The sequence below is a fragment of the Elephas maximus genome, chromosome 19 (genome assembly GCF_024166365.1).
Source record: "Elephas maximus indicus isolate mEleMax1 chromosome 19, mEleMax1 primary haplotype, whole genome shotgun sequence".
Taxonomy (NCBI): Eukaryota; Metazoa; Chordata; class Mammalia; order Proboscidea; family Elephantidae; genus Elephas; species Elephas maximus.
In genome coordinates, this window is record NC_064837.1 from 54,084,985 (window position 1) to 54,106,004 (window position 21,020).

General features: G+C 41.9%; 1 protein-coding gene and 1 long non-coding RNA gene across 2 annotated transcripts in view; one reads left to right on the forward strand and one right to left on the reverse strand.

The window, feature by feature from the left end:
• Positions 1-21,020, reverse strand: part of MARCHF10 (membrane associated ring-CH-type finger 10) — a 93,153-nt gene that overhangs the window by 18,055 nt on the left and 54,078 nt on the right. The window contains 4 exon segments of the mRNA XM_049860938.1: positions 499-608; positions 3,217-3,383; positions 9,543-10,974; positions 18,739-18,891. Of these exon segments, the coding sequence (XP_049716895.1) occupies positions 499-608; positions 3,217-3,383; positions 9,543-10,974; positions 18,739-18,891 (1,862 nt within the window).
• Positions 63-10,175, forward strand: LOC126062910 (uncharacterized). Its single transcript, XR_007514168.1, has 4 exons — positions 63-426; positions 989-1,077; positions 7,456-7,670; positions 9,710-10,175. It is a non-coding gene; the product is annotated as an uncharacterized LOC126062910 (long non-coding RNA).

Genomic DNA, 21,020 nt, shown 5'->3' on the forward strand with positions numbered 1-21,020 from the left:
GATTCAGACTCACAGCGATCCTATATGATAGAGTAGAACGGCCCTATAGGGTTTCCCAGGCTGTAATCTTCATGGCAGCAGATCTCCAGGTCTTTTCTCCCACGGAGCCACTGGTAGGTTTGAACCTATAACCTTTTGTTAGCAGCCGAGCACTTTAACCATTGTGCCATCAGGGCTTCTCAAACTTAAATTACTTCAGCAAATTTTGTCGTGGAACTTGCTAACTTTTTGCTAGTTCTGTGTGTCCAGTCAGCCACTGCAGCTGCCTACTTTTGCCCCTGAGAGCAAGACGACCTCAACCCAGGACGACCAAGACTTTCCAACTCTTCCAAATTCTAATTTAGTGGCAGACCTTGTCAAAGAAGTAAGCTAAACGGACTTTCTCAGACTCACACCACACAAGGTCGTCTACATTCAGGAAACCAGGTAAAGTGAGTTTGTTCCTGCCTGGCACATCTTGCCAGCCGAGGACGCTGAGTGGGTGGGAGTGTTTCTTACCCGGGATTGCTGGTGTTTCTGGTAGAACTCGCTCATGTTAAAGTCCTCCAGATCGACCAGCAGGCCTTGCTTACACATTTCACACGTTTTCACGGCACCTAGATCCGCTCCTTAAATTAGATAAAGAATTATATGTTACATATAACCCTGGGTTTGTTTGTGTTGGCATTTTAGACAGGTGATATTTTGAAAGCAAACTCATGTGTTATGAATTCTGAGTGCCAGTGACTTTCATTTTCAAGCCTTCCACGTTCTGTGGAAAATGACCTTGAGTCTGAGATCTGAAAAATGTCCTTTGTAATCATTTTCATTATTATGCAAACTTCATATAAGTGAAATTTCCATGACTTTTAAATAACAGGTCTTGCTTTGTATTTAAATATAAACATAATGGCTCATAAAACTGGAATTGCTATGTGGAGGCTAAGTCTATAAGATAGATGTTTGCAAAAAGAGTGAACATTGGGCTCATGCTATTTTTTTTTTGCAGACCTAACACAGGTCCAAGGGAATAAATCAGTGAGGACCAAACGCAGGTCCAAGGAAATAAATCAGTGAGGACCAAATGGATGCAAGAAGGTATCTTCAACCTGCAGCCTAAAAATCTGCCTTTATTTCTCTGCCCAGGTGACATTCCCAACTGAGAAAAGTGAGGGAGCCAGGGGCCAGGAGTATATACTAGTTATAACAGGACCCAGGGCCAGGACTAAGCTGAGCTCAGACTCATTTGGGAAAAGGAACATGAGAAAGCTTCCTTTGTTGCTGGGTTGTTTGTGTGTGTGTATGTGTGTGTGGGAAACCCTGGTGGCATAGCGGTTAAGAGTTATGGCTACTAACCAAAAGGTTGGCAGTTTGAATCCACCAGGCACTCCTTGGAAGCTCTGTGGAACAGTTCTACTCTGTCCTATAGGGTCACTATGAGTCAGAACTGACTTGATGGCAACAGGTTTGGTTTTGGTTTTATGATGTGTGTGTGTTTTAAAACGTGCGTTCTACATCAGCATTTTTTTTTCTCCACTTAACCCTATTTCTCAATGCAAATGTGGAAGGTACAGAATCGTGGCCATATGTCCACATAAACACTCTACCGTATACTATTTTCTCAAGTGTAGTTGCTGCATTTTGGCTAGTGATGTACTGGTGTTTATTTTATGCGTTAGAAAATAGAGGACTAATTAGTTACTACATTTATCTGTAAAAAAAAATAGGGCTTGTGCAGTTTTATAGCCCAGTTCTATCTTTCTCTGCTGAGGATATAAAGATATAGTAAATAAGAGAGACCTTTCAAAGGACAAGGCTAAATAGTGATCCTTTGTATTTTGTTTGATTTTCTTTTTTAAAGTATTATTCTGTAATGCTTTTGGCTACTGAATGTCCCGTGTGTCTTCCAGTCTAATCCTGCTAAACATACCCATACTAGCATTGGAATTTACAAGCATTTAGCAACACTTTCATCACACATTTCTCGAGTACTTTTTCTGCGCTAGATGCTTAAAAAAATGCTTACTTGGCCCAAATTTCTACTAAGATAAAGCATTGTACGGCAGAGTCATTAGCAACCAAAGCCCACTGGTTTCTTTGCTCTCTGAAGGACTGAGTGCCTTGCTTGGCTCGTGACTGTACATTTAAGCATCTTGGGCAATGGAATTACATTCTCATGCTAGGGAAGGTGCGTATGTTCGTGGAAAAAGAGCTTTGGGGATGAGGCAATTAATACAATTACCTCCACATGCTCATTCCTCTGCTTAAATGGCATGCCGTCTTGGTGAGGGGCATGGCAACCCTCCATGGGGACCGGGCAAAGCTCTGGGTCTCCTAGACAGCCTGGAACAGTGATAACCAAAGAGGAGAACATGGAAGAGGAGAGAAACAGGGTCTGGCTATGCAGCAAAAGTTTTCCAAGAGGCGTGTCGGAAAAAGAGAGCAGCTATTTTCTCATCCAGTTGCTCTTTGCCTGGATGGCTCATGTTTTTTTGTTAAAGTTGCTCTCATTTCTAGAAGCATGTCTTAAAGAAACCTCCTGTTCTTTGCCAAGAAAACTACAGCAGACCTACTGATGTGGCTATATTTAAGTTATAACGTCTGCAGGGAGTTGAGAAGGGGTGTCACACCCAGTTATATGATCTGTTAAAGAGAGCTGACAAAACCAGCGCGTGGAAATCTCTATTGAAAATGGCTTTAGAAAATGAGACCAGCTCTCGTTTCCTACCCCGACTGCAAAAAGGCAGCTTTGCTCAGTTTCTGAGGTGGTCCCCTCCCCTCCCCATATAAGAAGGCAGCAGAACTGTGTGTGTTCTGGGGTTTCTCATGATGGGCACTGAATTATTTTTGCCAGGTGTCTGCTAGCTGGGCATGGCTGCTGTGTGCTCGCTGAGGCTCAGCTACTGACCCATTTCTTCTATTTCCATTCTCTGGGAGGCAATCTTAGGATTTCTGCTCAGGCCTCAAGCAGGGTAGGATTCAAGAGCATAAGGTTCCAGATTCTTCTCTCAGACTTGCAAAAGAAGAATCATTTTCCTCTTGTAATTTAAAGAAAGCATTTAGACACGCTGACTGTCAAGGCTGTAAGCAGAAACACTGGGCTTTGCCACATTTCCCTGAGTTTCTGCTGGGGGTGGGGGGACATTAAGCTGTTGACAAGGCTCTGTGCCCTACACTGTGGTGTCTCATATTAATTATATGTCGTTGCACGTTTGCCGCTCTTCCTTCCCCACCTACCTGATGTTATTTTCACTTGCAGCCACTTTTTCAGGCAGTCTTGATGAACAAACTGCAGGCTTCCCACACAGCCACAAGGCTTCAGAAGGGGGTTCGTGAGGGAACCCCCGGCTATCTGACAGATGCGACACAAGTCTCCTTCCTCCTCGGAGTCCTCCTCCAGGAGACTAAACGGAAGACAAGCCCTCGTGACCAGGCGTCTACATGTTTGCAATTTCCACAAATATCCATTCCCAGGGTGTTAGCGAGGGAAAGATGAGAGAATAATCCCCTAACCCTCTGCCCACCAGGGCTTCCCAGGCTCACCTGCCTCTCCCTCTAACCCCACCGAAAATTCTTCCCAGTCTGGTTATTGATAATAGATGCAATAATTCTTATTTCAGGCCCCTTTGTAGTTACTGATACTTATGGGCTGACTCGTGGTGCAGTGGTTAAGAGCACAGGCTGCCAACTAAAAGGACAGCAGTTCGAATCCACCAGCCACTCCTTGGAAGCCCTATGGGGGCAATTCTACAATGCCCTATAGGGTTGCTATGAGTTGGAATTGACTTGACAACGGGTTTGGTTGGGTAATGGGCTGACTAGGAGAACCAGATGTGCTGTTATGATCACCCAAGAGGTGCGGAAAGGGCTACGGAGAGAATCGGGTCTCCCTGTCATAGCCACCGTGAGGAAGCTGGTATATTGGTGAGCACATGGGATATGTGGTCAGGGGTCCTAGGTTAGGAGCTTGCCCCTGAGACTTGTGAATTGTGTGACCATGGACAGGTTACATAAACTTACTTAAGATGAGTTACTATCCTCATCTGTAAAATAAAGGTAATGATGATAATAACCCTGCTACTACCAACTTCACAGGGTTGTAGGCAGACCGGATGCAATAGTGATGGTAAGCCTGTTTTCAAACTTTAACGTGCATCCAATGTCTGGTAAAATATTTTCACATTGAAAAACAGAAACAAAACCAGTTGCTATTGAGTCAGTTCTGATTCGAGGCAACCCCACGTGTGTCAGGGTATAACTGTGCTCCATGGGGTTTTCAATGGCTGATTTTTCAGAAGTAGATTGCCAGACCTTTCTTCCCAGGTGCCTCTGGGAGGACTTGAATGCCAGCCTTTTGCTTAGCAACCGTTTGCACCACCCAGGCCACCAGGTAGGTGTCAGTTTGGATGAATGATGAACCAACAAACCTGGACATGAGCGCACCAATAACACACACTTGCCAACAAATTATGTCGATATTCCAGAATGTAAGCTGCTGGAATTGGATGAAGATAGACTTAATGAAAATGAACGCAAACATATTCGTGTCTAATAAATGGTGGACAAAGAACAGCTGGTTGGTCGTCATGTAAGGGAATTTTCAAGAAGACTTTGACAAGGTTATATACAATGGCTAGGTTTTTTTGTTCTTGCTGTTTTTCTTTAGAATCCTCCTGGGGCGGGAGATTGCCTGGTCAAGGAAAGGAAACTGGCTGGAGACTAAAATCAAAGGAGAAGAAGAAACGGACATTGCTCTAGATATAGGAGTACATACTCAGGTTCTTAAGTGACTTTTTTCCCAAGAAAGGGAAGCTCAATGAAAAGGAACAGAACTATGGAGTTTTTCATTATGTATATTCTGAATATTTAAGCACTATTTTCAGCATTGAAAATGGTGGTGAGATTCCAAATATGTAAAATTCCCTGAAGAGCAATTTGACAATATACATCAAAAGCCTTAAAAATCTATGTTTCCTTTCATCAGCAATTTCACATTTAAGAAGGTATTCTGGTTAATTAATTGTGGATTTGCTCAGAAGGGAGACTAATCAAATTACAAGATAACAGTCAATATAAAGTAAGCAGTCCTTAAAAAAAAAAGTGTGTAACACTGTAAGATAAGAATCAAAAGTAATTTGAAAAGGAAGACACTAAACTTATTATTCACAGTTGAAATAATTTTCTACATAGCAAACCCCAAATAATTTACAGACAAAATATTAGAATTAAAAAAGAACGTTTAGCAAGGATATAGACAAAATATATAGTCGACTGCAATTCCATACACCAGCAACAAACAGTTAAAATTACAATTTAAAATACTGTTTTCAATAACAAACAACAAATAAAATAAGTACCTAGGGGTAAAAACAACAACAAAACCCCTAGTTGCCGTCAAATTGATTCCAACTCACGGCAACCTCATTTGGGTGTGAGTAGAACTGTGCTCCATAGCAATAAACCAAACAAAACATGTGCAAGACTTTTATAAAGAAAATCACAAAATGACTTTCAAAGGCATTAAAGAAGACGTAAATAATAAATGGGGAGGTGTGCCATATTTACGGAAGAAAGACTCAATATCTCGAAGATGTCAGTGTGTCCCCAAATTATCTATAGAGTCAATGCAGTTCCTATAAAAATCCCCAAAACTGTTTCTTAAATGCATAGTCATGGACTCTCAAAGAAGAACAAAGCTGAGAGGGAGGCTTTGCATCATCAGTTATAAAGACATAAAACTGCAGACATTAAGATGGTGTGGTACTGGATTAAGGAAAGACAATAAGACCAATGGAATAAAATAGAGAGCCGTGTGACAGGCCTACACATTTATAGGCATGTTATATGTGACAGAGGTGGCCCTGTAGATCAGTGGGGAAAGATCCTGGGACAATTTCCCATTATAGTACTCATAAGGGGAAAAAATGAATCTTGCTTTACACCACGTTTTAAAAATCACTTCTTACTTAAGTCCAAATCCACTTCAAATTAAGTACAACTCGTGCAATGTAAAACTAGAGATTTTAGAAGAAAATATGAAGACTATCGTAATGATCTCAGGTTAGGAAAGGATTTCTTAATCAAGACAATATACAAATCACAGTCCATAAAGAAGAAGATTGATGCATTTGACTATGTTAAACTCAAGAATTTATTTTCATCAAAAGACATTTTAAAGAAAGAAAAGACAAACTACAAATTGGGACAGTATTTTTAACACATAACTGTCAAAGGATTACATTGCTAGCCAGAATACATAAAACTAAATCCAACCAGTTGCCACTGATTACGATTACAACTCATAGTGACCCTGTAGGACAGGGTAGAACTGCCCCACAGAGGTTCCGAGGAGTAGCTGGTGGATTCGAACTGTCGACCTTTTGGTTAGCAGCTGGGCTCTTAACCACTGTGCTACTAAGGGCCCCAGAATATATAAAGAACTCCTAAAATAAATAAGAAAAATATTTTAAAAGAACAATTAGCCAAAAACATAAATAAATATTCTACTGAAAAAGAAGCAGTAAGAACATAAAGTTGATTATAAAACAAAAATTTGACATTTAAAAGATGCTAACCTCGTGAATAGTCATGAAAATGTAAACCAAAACCACAATAAAATATCATTTTACTCCCACCAGACTGGCAAAAAAATTCGGAAAAGCCTATCAATACAAGCGTTAGCAAGGATGTACAGTATTATCCATTACCATGGGACAATAAATTGGCATTTAGTGCAATATGCTACCCGCCACCTGGCAATTCCCCTTCTAGATAAATATTGTACAAAACTCTTGCTCATGTGCACCAGGAGGCATCTATGAGAATGTTCATGCAACGCTGTTTACAGTAAACTGTAAACAACAACTACAATGGCTGAATTGTAGTATATTCATATAATGGAAGACTTTGCAATGGTACGTGTGAATCAACTAAAGCTGGAGAGATCAACAAGGATGCATCTCACTAACGCTGTTTAAGGGGAAAAGGAAGTCAGAGAAGACGAGGGAGGTATGCTTCTATGTCTACAGAGTTAACACATAAAACTACACAATATATTGTTTAGGAACACATATATACACCTTTTTTTACACAAATAACATGGACTATACATCTTTTGCCAACTGCACAGCTCCCCACGCCCCGCTCCCCTGCTATTTATATAAGCGCGCTCTGCTTCCTGTTATATGTGTGGGCAAGCTATTTACTTGGGCATGCTATTTGTGAAAAAATACAGGTACATACAGTAAAACCACAAGGCAAAAAAAAAACAAACCCCAAAACACAACAAAACAAAAAAGAGAAATGATACACGAAATACAGGGATGATCTCCTGGGGGAGGGGCGGGGAGAGAGTTGGTGGTGTGGAGATGAGTGTTTGGGCGGTTCACGAGGGCTCCAGCTGCCAGAAATGTTCTATTAACCTAGAGGGTGGGAATAGGGGTGTCTAATTTTTTTTTTTTTTTTAATTCTTTAAAGGGTACATGAAGTCTATGAGTGGCGAAAACCTTTCAGCACTGGACTGCTAGCCGAAAGGTTGGCGGTTCAAACCCACCCAGAGGTGCCTTGGAAGACTGGCCTGATGATCTGCCTCCAAAAGGTCACGGCCTTGAAATCTTACTCTGCACACGTGGGGTTGCCATGAATCAGAATCGACTTGACAGCAAGTAATAATTAACAACAACAATCAAGGTGTAAGTATATACATGTGCTATATACTTACTTGTATGTATGGTATATTTCATACTAAAGTAGTTAATCAAGAAAAAATTTTATAAGAATGTAAGTGACATTGAAAAATGGACTTGAAATACTAAAATAAAGCCTATTATAAAACAATATGCGCCAAATAAAAAAACCAAACCCATTGCGGTTGCATCGGTTCTGAATAGGACAGAGTGGAACTGCCCCATAGGGTTTCCAAGGAGCTGCTGGGGGATTCACACTGTCGACCTTTTGGTTAGCAGCCATAGTGCTTAACCACTGTGCCACCAGGGCTCCCCAATATGTGTCACTGCTTGCTAAAAATTGCATTTATATGCAAAGAAAAAAGACTGGGAACAAGGTTTTTAACAATGTTTATCTCTGGATGTGGGGTTATAGGTGATTTTTCTTTTAAGTCGATATTTTTACTATTTCCTAGAATAAGTATTTTTGAAACAATAAGAAGAACATAAATTTGATTATTTACAGAAAAAAGAGAGTATCTGGTAAACTAAGAAGTACACAAATAATAGCTATTTTTAATGTATTACCATGCCTAGAAGTGGATATATATATATATTTTTTAATTATTTTTTAGGCATCGCTTTGGAATGGTAGAAATGTAGACTCCTGACAACTGGGTCTGAGGCTGTATTACTGAGTAGGTGAGGAGGGGTAGGGGTGAGGCCTCTTGGCTCTTAACCACGGGTTGGTCTTCTGGTAGCTCATTTAATATGAGGAAAAAAAAAAAAGGTGCTGCTAACCAGAACGTTACTTCATTATTAGAGTTGAATAAAAGATAAATAGGAGTATGCATTCTTATGTATCTTTTTTCCTCCTCCTTACATTTCTAATTCGTTGCTATGGAATTTTCTCATGTACAAATGAATATCAATATGATAATTAACAGTCCAAGGACGCCATACTAACATACCTAGAGAGAGCTCACATTCAAAGAATCAATTCCCAGATCCGGTAAAGCCAAGATGTGGGCATGGTAAACACCTATCAAAAATGAAATGGCAGCACCGTGACGTGCTGTTTAATGAGGGCTTAAAAAAGTATCAGATTTCGTAGCTGTGAAGTGTCCCAAAATCATCTCACAAGAAAGATCAAAGAAAAGGGCAAATTAGAAAAAGAAAAAAAAAAAAGATCTTATTTCTCCTCTGATGTATGAGAAAAAGCACAGAAAGCGGAAGGAGTGGTTACCTTGGCACAGCCCTTCAGAGAACCGAGGTAACTATGGTAACGGTTTGGGATTGGCCTTTAGGTTTGGAAGGTTCAAATTCTAGAACTGTTGGTTGGATTTGTGCTAAGTCCCATGGGGGAGAGCTGTGAACTTCAAGTGCTGAATGCTTCATTCTCTGGGGATTTAGCAACCTTTTCGTAAAAACTCTTGGTTCTTAATTGCTGGTGAGAAGAGCTACCTGTATGCAGTAGTCAGAAACCCTGTTATCTGCAAACTTGTCTTTCTTCAAGTTATGGCATTAAAGAAAAAAACATTTTGGGCGTACTTAAGAAATTGAGCAGGAACACCGAACTTTGCTTATATACGTATTTTAAGAGCAAGAAAGTGGAGATTGTTTTCTCAAAACAAGCAATCAGAGCAGGAACACCGAACTTTGCTTATATATGTATTTTAAGAGCAAGAAAGTGGAGATTGTTTTCTCAAAACAAGCAATCATTAGAATGTCACATAGGGCCTATTCATGATTTAAAACTCCCTTGACCCTCTAATGAAAGCACTGTTTATTTGAGCATTGGCAAAAACGGAATACATATATATTCATATAATTATTCACAAATATATATTTACAAATATGTTTATATATATATTTCACATAATTATGAAAATTCCTCACCTTTCTTGCAATTTCTTGAGTTTCTCAGGGTCTGCTTTATTTATTGCCTTTATCTTAATAGCTTCCTTTTCATCTGGGAAACTGGAGGCTGCTATTGTGTTCCCAGTAACATTTTGATTTGGGAAATCAGACACTGCAAAGAAAGTAAAAGGTATATTTTCTTGCAGGGGCCCAGGCATGTGAAACTGGCCTTGTAAGTTCATTCCTGATAGAGAGGAGGTGGAAGAATCCACTGAGGACATACCACCTTGAGGATTTAGTAAGAGATCTTCTGAATATAATGGAGTCCCCTGAGGTTGGCTTCTTAAGGTATTATCTTCTACTACCCCGACATCAAATTCATATGCACTGTTTACTGGAAAGTCACTGTGGTTTTCAGCACGGGCAAATGGATTCCTGCTTCTAATGGGGGACAGTGGTCGACGAATATTAAATCTTGAGTTCCCCTCTGAGCCTGAACTGTGAACTGAAGAAGATGACGTTGACAAGTCTACAGAAATACCATCTCTCAGAGCAGAATGCATTAATGATCCTGGAGCATTATAAGATGAATCCATTGATGATCTCGGAGCTGTTGGTCTGCTAGAAAGGAAGCAGTCAAAAGAATTTCTAGAACTGTTTAAATAGTCTTGCCAGTCCCTTTCATAATCACGGGTACCAGGCCTATCCGCCATAGAAGTACAATCATTAGGTACATTTTCAACATTGAGACCATCGTCTTGTCTGGGTTCAGACTTGGTGTCCCATAAATGAAAGGCATTTTTCTCAAATTCACTGTCACCACTGTTAGTCTCTTTAGCAGACTCCCCTTCAAGAAACCCAGGGTCTTGGAACATCCTTTGCCCATCAGAAGGTTGCTCTGTCACTGGCTGCACTGCATTGTTTAGTCTTAATGAGCCATAACTAAGCTCACTTCTTCTTAAAGAATTAGCTCTGTACCTTCCAGGGTTTCCTTCAAAAGTTTTATTTTTGGACTGAGCAGCCAATGTCCCAAGAAATCTACTTCTCTTACGATTGGAAGGAGAACGAGGTGGGTGCATACCAACCAAAAGAAGTTCTTCCTCTAAGTGGGTTTCCTCTTCAGTGTCATCATTTTCTCCCCCAGTGTTTAATGATAAAATGGAATAAAAATCTTCATCTCTGAACCTAAATGGGGCCCTTCTTGACTCTCTGGTGGTGGTGGATGTGACTGGTGGCCCCAAGAACTCGCTCAATACTTGAGGACTATTTGTTCCTTGGAAGCCCTGGGATAGAGCTGAATGTGGCTCACTCTGGGAAAGAGCACTCCTGTCTCCTTTGTTGGTTCTCTCAGAGGTGTTCTCAGCTGTTGTCATCAGCTGTGAGGATGGGACTAAGTTTCTTCTGTCTCGAGTTGACCTCTTCAGCTTAGTGTCACTTGCCCACACTGGGCCTTCTTGCTGAACTACTGGATCTGCATTGAGGAAAGACAAATTTATCATTCTATTATAGATGCCTGTGGGTGAAAGTGTGAGAGTCCCTTAAGATAACAAACAAGCCCTGGAAAAGAAACTATGCATTGTCAAAATGGCTGGAGGTACAAGAGGAGGCTCAGTACAGTTTGCTTCATTTTTACCGCTTCTAAATTCTCCTTTGTATACTTGTGGAGCTTAGGCTGGTTCTAGGGAAGCTTGGGTGACCTTGAGGATACAGATTCTTCCTATGCAAGCCTCAGTAAGACTGGTCAAGCCCAAGGGCTGGTGCTGGGTAAACCTCTCACTAAATACTGGTTTTCATTCCAGGAGAGAAAAATTGAGTACTCCAGGAATGACTTCTACAAAAACCACCACGGGCTTTCTCATCCAAATTCATTCAACATACATTTATGACACCGCTGCTGCCTACACAGCTTTATAAAAGCTTAAGAAAAGTACAATCTATCTTGGGAGGTTGGGAAGAAGGTTATTATTATTTTTTTAAATTGTGCTTTAGGTGAAAGTTTACAGAGCAAATTAGTTTCTCATTCAATAATGTATACACAAATTGTTTCGTGACATTGGTTGCAATTCCCGCATTGTGTCAGCACTCCCCCCCTTTCCCTTTACACCCTGGGTTCCCCAGTTCTGTTAGTCCAGTTTTCCTGTCCTGTCTCACGTTCTCGTCTTTGTTTTTGGTCAAGTGTTACCCATTTGGTCTTGTATACTTGATTGATCTAAGAAGCACGTTCATTAGGTGCGTTGTTTGTTTTATAGGTCTGTCTAATCTTTGGCTGAAAGGTGAACTTCGGGAGTGGCTTCAGTTCTGAGTTAGCAGAGTGTCTGGTGGCCATAGACTCAGGGGTTCCTCTTGTCTCTGTCAGACCAGTAAGTCTGGTCTTTTTTTGTGAATTTGATCTTTTGGTCTACATTTTTCTCCCACTCTGTTGGGGGTCCTCTGTTGTAATCCCAGCCAGAGCAGTCAGTAGTGGTAGCCAGGTACCATTAGTCCAGGAAGAAGGTTATTGAACCCGACGCCCACAGACATGAATGATTTTGTTTATAGTTACCATTTACTGAAAATAAAAACTATAAATTTCTCATGAAATCATATCTCTTTTTTGTCACTAACCCATTGCTCTCAGGCTGATTCCAACTCACAGTGACCCTATAGGACAGAAAAGAACTGCCCCATAGGGTTTCCAAGGAGCAGCTGGTGGATTCAAACTCCCAATGTTTTGGTTGGCAGCCATAGCTCTTCACCCCTGTGCCACCAGGGCTCCTTCCTTGTCACTAGCTCCTAGTCAATTTGTAAACTCTGGCTACAACAGACTACATCCTACCCCCGTGGAATTTAAGTATGAGTAGCTATAGAGAGAGGAGGAAAAGTGCCGAAGTGGGTAGGAATTTCCATTGTTAAAACTACTTGTTCAAAACTTGCCCTTAAAAAAAATAATGCATAAACTCATTTATTGATGGCTTACACTGAGTGGGTCGGAGATCATGCTAATGGCATTACGTCCATACATTTTGGCCTCACAATGCTATGAAACAGGTACCATTACCATACCACATTATAATTGAGGGGACCAAGGCTTCAGGAGGTCACGTAAATTCCACAAGATCATATTTCTGGTAAGTGATGGAGTGAAGGTTTGTACCTAAGCCTGCCTCATACTACAGCTTGTGTTCTTAACCACTACCCTGGGTTATCACTTATAAAACTGACTGAATGTCCAATTTCCTTGAGAAAACCAGAATCCACTTAATTCATTGTGATGTGTGTGTGTTGTCGAGGGTCTTTTTTATCCTCTCGATGTGGATAAAACACTGAAAGTCCTTCCTCTTCTCTGATTCCACTTACCTTTATTCCCTCCTGACATCTGCCTTCCCCATTTACTCCTCTCTCTGCTATTCTGTGGGATCTGATGAGGCTCTGCTATCCTTTATCATTCTGCTTCTAAAGCGGTTTGCTCTGTAGAGTGGACAGGACTCCACGGGGTCTGGGAAGATCTGCGTGAGAATGGCTGAGGCTGGTGAAATGAAAATCTTTGGAGCATAAGGCTCAGCAAAGGTCCGAGTCAATACTGACTCACTTTAATTGAGGCACCTCATAGCGGAGCACCCGCACAATTCTCTAATGTCCTAATACTCTGTAAGCCTCTTTTTTTGTTAACTGTATGGGACTCTCAGCGACACAGTGCGAATCTATACTCATCAGCTCTTCTAGAAATCAGTTAAGCTCTCCTATCAGGCCCCTCATGGGTTTTATAAACCACAGTAAGAGATATATCAGCAATTCAAGGAAGCTGTGAGTGCCTGGCTGTGAATGTATATGAGGGAAGCTACTGTGCCCACTCTGGACAGGGCTGATCCATTATTTTGAGGAACCAATGCTTCTATACGACCAGCTGAGTTCTCCTATTTTTTGAGGAAAAAAACAATGGAATGGAGGAATCCGAAGTGAAGGCTCTGGTTGATTACTTTTCATTTTGAATTTGATGACAGGTCTCAAAGATAAGCCAACACTGCTGGAGGCTGGACCTCCTGAAGGCTGTCTCCTGAACACGCACAACCCACTGGGTGGCGGGGAGCTGTCCCCTCCCTCCAAGTCAATTTAGTCCAAACTTCTGCCCAGGAAAGGTGGAGACATCTAACAGGCAAAAGAATCAGCTAGAGCAGCTTCAGAAAAACAGAAACTGGAAACTTAACAGGGACCAGATGCTCACTTTATGGAAGCCACTGAACTGTCACCCAGTGACACTGGCCTCTGGGGCAGGAGAAGGCTCAGGCTAAGTGCTGCAGCTCCTGCAGATCCCAAAACACCCCTGGTCACATATCTCCACCCCTCCTTCTCACTATGACTGTCTTCCTCCTTAAACATTCCATCAGAGCCTTCATGGCATGTGTGTGTGTGTGTGTGTGTGTTTCCCGTAAAGGTGGCAGACTGCCATTCTATATTTATGCTATTCTAACCCTATTTCTTGCATCTATCAAATAGGGAGCAGATTTCACTAGCTGTAGGGCTGGGAATAAACACCCAATTCGGTATGCCAGGGATATGTTATTCATACTCCAGGCCCTACAGATGCTGCTGAATGCCTCTCCGAGGCCCTGCCGGGGCTCCTGCTGTGACTGGAGAGTCTGCCACTGCCAGGGGAACTAAGGGCAGAGATGAAGTGGAGCAAGCCGCCATCTGCTCCAAGACTATGCCTTTGGTCTGAACACCTTCATGTGCTTGACCAATAATTCCCTACATTCCTAATTTTCTTTTCTTTGATCACAAAAGTAGTCTATGCTCATTGTAGAAATTTTAGAAGATAGAGATGAGAATAAAGAAGAATATAAAAATCACCCCTAATTCAAAACTCAGGTGACCATTGTTACTGTTTTGGAATTCAGGGGTGGGTTGCAAACTCAAGACCCCTGGGCTATGTTCATCCTGCAATTGCGATTTGGCTCAGCATTTAAACATGAATTAAAAATAAATTAAATGCCTTTAGGTGGAATATGTATGCTGGGTATCATGGATTGAATTGTGCCCCCCCTCACCCCCCAAATATGTGTCAGCTTGGCTAGGCCATAATTCCCAGTATTGTGTGGTTGTCCTCCATTTTGTGATCTGATGTAATTTTCCTATATATTGTAAATCCTGATCTCTGCCTGTGGTAAATGAGGCAAGATTAAGCTATGTTAAAGAGGATTAGGGTGGGATGCAACACCCTTACTCAGGTCACAGCCCTGATCCAATGTAAACGGGAGTTTCCCTGGCGTTTGGTCTATATCTCCTTTTATCTTACAAGATAAGAGATAAAAGGAGAGAGAATCAAGCAGAGAGATGAGACTTCATGCCACCAAAAAAGAAGCACCAGAAGTGGAGCGTGTTCATTGGACCTGGGGTCCCTGCTCCGAGAATATCCTAGATCAGGGGAAGATTAATGACTACGACCTTCCCCCAGAACCCCAAAACAGAAAGAGAAAGACTTCTGGAGAATGGGTGCCCTGAATTCGGGTTTCTAGCCTCCCCACTGTGAGAGAATAAATTTTGTTTGTTAAAGTCATCCACTCATGTTATTTCTGTTATAGCAGTACTAGATGACTAAGACATTGGGTTTACCACAGGCCTCACAGCCTCTGTTGTATATTTCCACCTGCCATACCTGCTGGTTCCCTGAAGGCCTTTGTACTGGGCCTCTTATCTAGAGATACCCATTGCTGTTGTGTCGATTCCGACTCACAGCAACCCCACAGGACAGAGTAGAACTGCCCCATAGGATTTCCAAGGAGTGGCTGGTGGATTCAAGCTGCTGACCTTTTGGTTAGCAGCTGAGTGGTTAACCACAATGCCATCAGGGCTCCTATCTAGAGATAAGGGTTGTAATCACCCTTATCTAGAGATACAGTTCTTTTAAAAATTGGGATATTTGTGTACATATAGCTTTCTTTCCCTAAACATTTTATTGTGAGCATTATCTCTTTCCATTGTTCTTAAAGAACAAGATAATAATTGTAGTATAAGGGAACAATAAATGAATGTATCATAATTTATTTAACTCTTCCCCTATTGTTGGGCATTTAGGTTGTTTTAAGGCTTTTTTGCTGTTATAAATTGCACTGTGATAAATATCCTTGCTCAGACAATCTTGAACTACATGTCTTATTTTCTTAGAATAGATTCCTGGAAGTGGAATTGCTAGGTCAAAAGGCATGAGCTTAATAAAGGCTCTTGACCCATGTCACCAAATTTCTTCCCAGACAGCTTGTACCAAATTACCCTACTAGTAAGACATGAAAGCATCTTTCTCATAATCGTGTTGCTGACCACCCATGTTAAGCACCTGGCATAGCATTTGATACACTGGTGCCCAGGAAATGTTAGCTATTATTTTCAGTACCAGTATTGGCACTAAAGTATTGAATATTATTTTTAAAACCTTAGCCAATTCAGTAGGACAAAAGTGGTATCTCATGTAAACTGACATTTATTACTTAGGGAGGTTGATATTTTTTCCCCAATGTATATTAGCCACCTGTATTTCTTCTTAGGTAAAATTGTCTGTTATCCCCCTTTTCCATTTTTCTATTAGATATTTGTGTTTTTTTTATTGATTTGTAAGAGCTTTCTATATATTACCTCTCTGTCATACTTGCTGCAACTCTTCTCCCAGGGACATGATTCAAATACCTGGCTCCTACTCCACTTTATGGGAACCACTTTCAAATGTGAGAAAAGGAACGAAACAGATAGGTGAGGAAATAATTGGGGAATATAAGGAGCCCTGGAGATGATAGGAAATTTGGACAAATCTTCAGTGGATCCCAGGGAAATGGAAGACATCTTCTGGGTGAAGATGGAGGATTAGATGAACCCTGTGAGTTCACGAACATCTCATGTATGAGGACCCTCACATTTCAAATTATATGTGAGGGTTCCTCGAGGGCTGTTGGGGAGGTGGCAGGAGAGAAACTAACAATAGTTGAGAGTCCACTACAGGAATCTCTGTGTCGGGTGCTAGATAGTACACTACCCAGTGCCGTCAAGTCAATTCTGGCTCATAGCAACCCTACAGAACAGAGTAGAACTGCCCCATAGAGTTTCCAAGGAGCTCCTGGCAGATTTGAACAGCCAACCCTTTGGTTAGCAGATGTAGCACTTAACTACTACGCCACCAGTGTTTCCAGACAGTACATTATTTCATCTAATATAACAATGCAATGAGGTGGATATCATTATCCTTATTTTAAGAGTGGCTACTTGACCACCCAAGCTTCCACCACTGGGAGGAGGAAGAACTGGAATTAGAGCTGAAGTCAGGGCTCATATTCTTCCTGACAGGAGGCATTAGACAACTGGGGCCATTGTGGATGTCTAGTTAGTACAGATTTATATATGCTCTAATTGCCCCTAATTCCAAGCCAACCAAAACTCTATCATGTTTTACTACATATGCATCCACTACTGTATACACCTCATTTTAAAGTAAAAGCTACTGTGTTCATTTGGTAGCAAGGAAATGTGACACTCAGTGGTTTCCCTAAGGGGGATGAACAAGTCTGTGGCCAGGCTGGCTGTGAAGCGTCACTTTCCTTGAGTCCTAAAGGGAACTCCACAGGGTCTCTTCCTCCTTCCTTCCTGCCACTACAGGACAGGGTAACATGGTTAGCAGAGCAGCATGGATTGGGTCTTAGGAGGAACGTTCAAGACTGAAACTTAGAAAAAAGAGGTATCCACCAGACCAGTGTTTTTGAAATAAAACATATATTCATTTGATGGCGGTTCTTACCAACTAAGATCTTGACTCCACATCTGCCCTAGATGAGAGGGGAGAAGATCTCTGCCAACCACAGGCATCCATCCTCCTCTCCTGGGTGGCAGGTGAGAACTGTGGCCAGGTGAGACCTTCCCCAGAGCTGCAGACTGCTTCTCCACCTCCTCCCCACCTCCCACCACCCAAATGTCCTCTCTGGAGGCCACACCAGGGGTGTCTACTCAAAGCTGTGCATAGTTATGCTTATGGAGTGATGGAAGAGAAAAATAAATTTTTTTTCTTTTCCCACTAATCCACCTCTCTTTTTTTTTTTTACCATATGAGAAGATAATATTTATTGGATTTGAAAATTTCATCCAGATTATTTATGATCAGATCAGGTCATGTGTACAGGAGAAAAAGGTATCTTAAAATACGGAGTCAAAGTTTCAAATCGCACTTAGTCTAAGGAGCCCTGGTGGTGCAGTGGTTAAAATGCTCAACTGCTAACCTAAAGGTTTGTGGTTCAAATCCACCAGTGGCTTGGTGGGAGGAAGATGTGGCCCTCTGCTTGCATAAAGACTTATAGCCTTGGAAACCCTATGGAGCAGTTCTACTCTCTCTTATGGGGTCACAATGAGTCAGAATCGACTCAATGGCAATGAGTTTAGTTTTTGCTTTTGTTTGGTTTATTTTAATCTACTTTTTATAAAAGCAATTTCTTTCAGATGTATAGTATGTAATGTTAACATTTGTTTCAACACCAGCTATCTTTTTTCTGTTTCCTGTCACAGCATTGTGGAAATAGTTCAAGGTTAAAGATCCATAAGACACAAGGAAGGTCTTCAAAGTTTAGGAGCTGAAAGTCAGATCAGGCAATTGATGCAAAATCCAGGAAAACAGTTTGGGCACCAGAGATCAGAAAACTAAGCAAAGAGACTGAGCAACGCAGGCCAGAACATAGGCAAACCTTGTATACAGTAGGAATTTAGAGCCGAACTATGAATATTGATGGAAATTAGAGGATACCAGGAAACCCCGGTGGCGTAGTAGTTAAGAGTTCAGATGCTAATCAAAAGGTTAGCAGTTCGAATCTACCAGGCACTCCTTGGAAGCTCTATGGGGCAGTTCTACTCTGTCCTACAGGGTCACTATGAGTTGAAATCAACTTGACAGCAATGCGTTTTTTTTTTTTTTTAATAAGATACCAACATCAAACATGGCCTGAACTAAATGCATTGGATTTATATCCTTATTGTTTGAGAAAAAAACATTATGAAGTATTGAGCCTCAGGAACGAAAAACCAAGACAAATGGCCTGCCAGCCTTTCTTGAAGAAGAAAAGTAGATCAAATAGTTTGCTTTTAAACATTTTTATGTGTTTTATTCTAAGGTACAGTATCCTTCAAGTAAAAGCACACGTTTGTAAAAACGATAAAGAATTCACCAGGTAACAGCACCAGTCGGGCCTCCTCTCTGAGGACCAAGGCGTGTCAACCACGAGTCCTTCCTTACCTGCTCCCCTGAGAGCCGACGCCTTCACTGGCAGCTGCAGTTGCTGTCTGCTTCGATCCCCAGACACTCTCGGGCTCTGCATTTCTGGGCTGACTGTCAGTCTCCCCAGGTTTGGCCTCCTCTTCCTTGATAAAATCTGTGGTGCCTGGGCTGCTGGAAGGTGCAAAACCTTTTCAATAATTAATTTTTACAGGAAAACAACTTCAATATAAAGAATGCTCAAAGGGCCTAGCAATGAAGGAGACAGTCAAGAGAAGTGGGCTCTGGAGTCAGAGAAGAGCTGAATTCAAAGCTAGGTGAGCTGGGGCAAATGGCTTCATCTCTTGAAGCCTCAGTTTCCCCACCTGTTACATGGAAATAATGATGCCTCCTTCCCAGGGCAGTTGTTGACTGTGCCTGTTAAGCACTGGGCACAGGGGCGGGCACAGGCTCTGGTTACCATTAAGGAGCATGACATCTCATTAGAGATACAGAGTCCACAGGAGTCTTTTCTTTTCTTATGAAGTTTCTAGCTTTCAACACACAGGTGTTGGGATGGGACTATTTGTAACACTGTCAAGAGCCTTCTATAGCTCAGACTCACAATACTGCTGCTCCTCAAGTGTTCATCCAGGTCCGAGTCACAACTTATTTTGGACCTGCATGTTTATGTCCTCGGGCTCTTTATTAACAGCTTACATGGTCTTACGGAATGGTTCCAAGTGTCAGGGGGCCATATACCTTTCTGGTCCCCACTGTGCTGGGATGGTACATTCATTGAAAGACAGTAGTTGAAGGGCTACTGTAGATTGTATTCCCAATGAATATTTAGAAAAAGTTCCCCCCACACACAATTTGAATTAGTTTGCTAATTGCTATGAATAATCTCAAATTTCTTCTTCACATGAGTGCATGTGAGTGTGGGGAAACAGTTTCAGTAATATCCACACATCGCTAAAAAGTTCTTGGGTTCACAGTCAAATTGTGACTGACTGGACTGAATCCCCCAAGAGAATATGCCTGAGTCATCCCCTTTTGAAATGTTCAGAAAATTCACAAATAGACACAGCCAGTAGACAGCATAGGGGAAAATCTGAGAAGGGGCCCTGAGTGATGTGTGGGAAAGCCCCCATTCTGGGACTCAGAGACAACTGGATTTATGTCCCAGAGTGAAGGTCATGGTTGCATGACTGATTTTCATCCAGATTCGGGAAAGAAATAAAAGCTCTATTTGGCGGCCCAGGAAGCCTAACTTAGTATGATGACTAGGCACTACCTACCTCTCCTGACAGGTCCTAGCGGGGGAAGACAGTGGGTTCTGTGGCCCAGAAAGGACCACGTGCCACAGAAAACTTACTAAAATGAGGGCAGCTGCTGGTAGTGTTAGTTCTGGCTTGGGGGCAAGTCGGTAGAACCCAGAGAGGTCATGGGTATGACCAGAAAGGAGAGAAAAGAGTGAAGTTCTTTGGAAAATGAGAGTATATTCTTTGGAGAGTGTAGGGTGGCTATTAGACGTGATTTTACTGACTGGGGACTGAGAGAAGAGTGAGAGAGAGGCATCAAGTGCTTCCCAGGAAGGGACACACCACTTTCTCAGGATCAAGAGGTGCATTCCTCAAGTCCCAGGGCTTCTCCCTCATCACCTGACAAGTGGAAAGACACCTGATGCCTTGTCCCAACCAGCTTTCAGAAAAGTCAATAACTGCCTCCTCCCTTTCACTCTGGCTGACAGAGGAGGAAGCAGTGGGATTCTTATTTACTGAGGAAGAAACAGAGGGAAAACCAGGGAAGGGGCAGGCCTGGGGCTCTGGCCAAGTCTGGGAACTAAGTCAGGGTCTGGCCCAAAGGTCCTGGTTATAAGGATTGCACTTTGATTCCCAGAAGGATGCCCAGAAGAATATTAAATTATTGTACTTCGCACTGTTCTTCACCCCACCTACACACCCTGATGGGGAGCGATCCCCCTAGAGGGCCTTTATTCCCCAGTCTGCACCAGCCAGAGGTCCTTCAAGGTCTGTTTCCAGTTTTATGTCCAAGCTGGCTCTGACTTCACTTTGGCCAGAACCCTTATTGTCAAGATTCATATGGTCTTTATAGCGCGCAAATGTTCTAAATTGGCTTACTGTGTATCTGTCTTTTCTTTCCAACTAGACTGTAAATTCCTTAAGGATTGGGACCCTCTCATACCCAGTGTGTGTACTGCCTCACAATACATAGCATCGTGCAGGGCAAATAATAACTGCCCAGTGATAACTTGGAGGGTTTGAGATGATGCGTTCAGCTGAAACTATGAATAGTTCCAA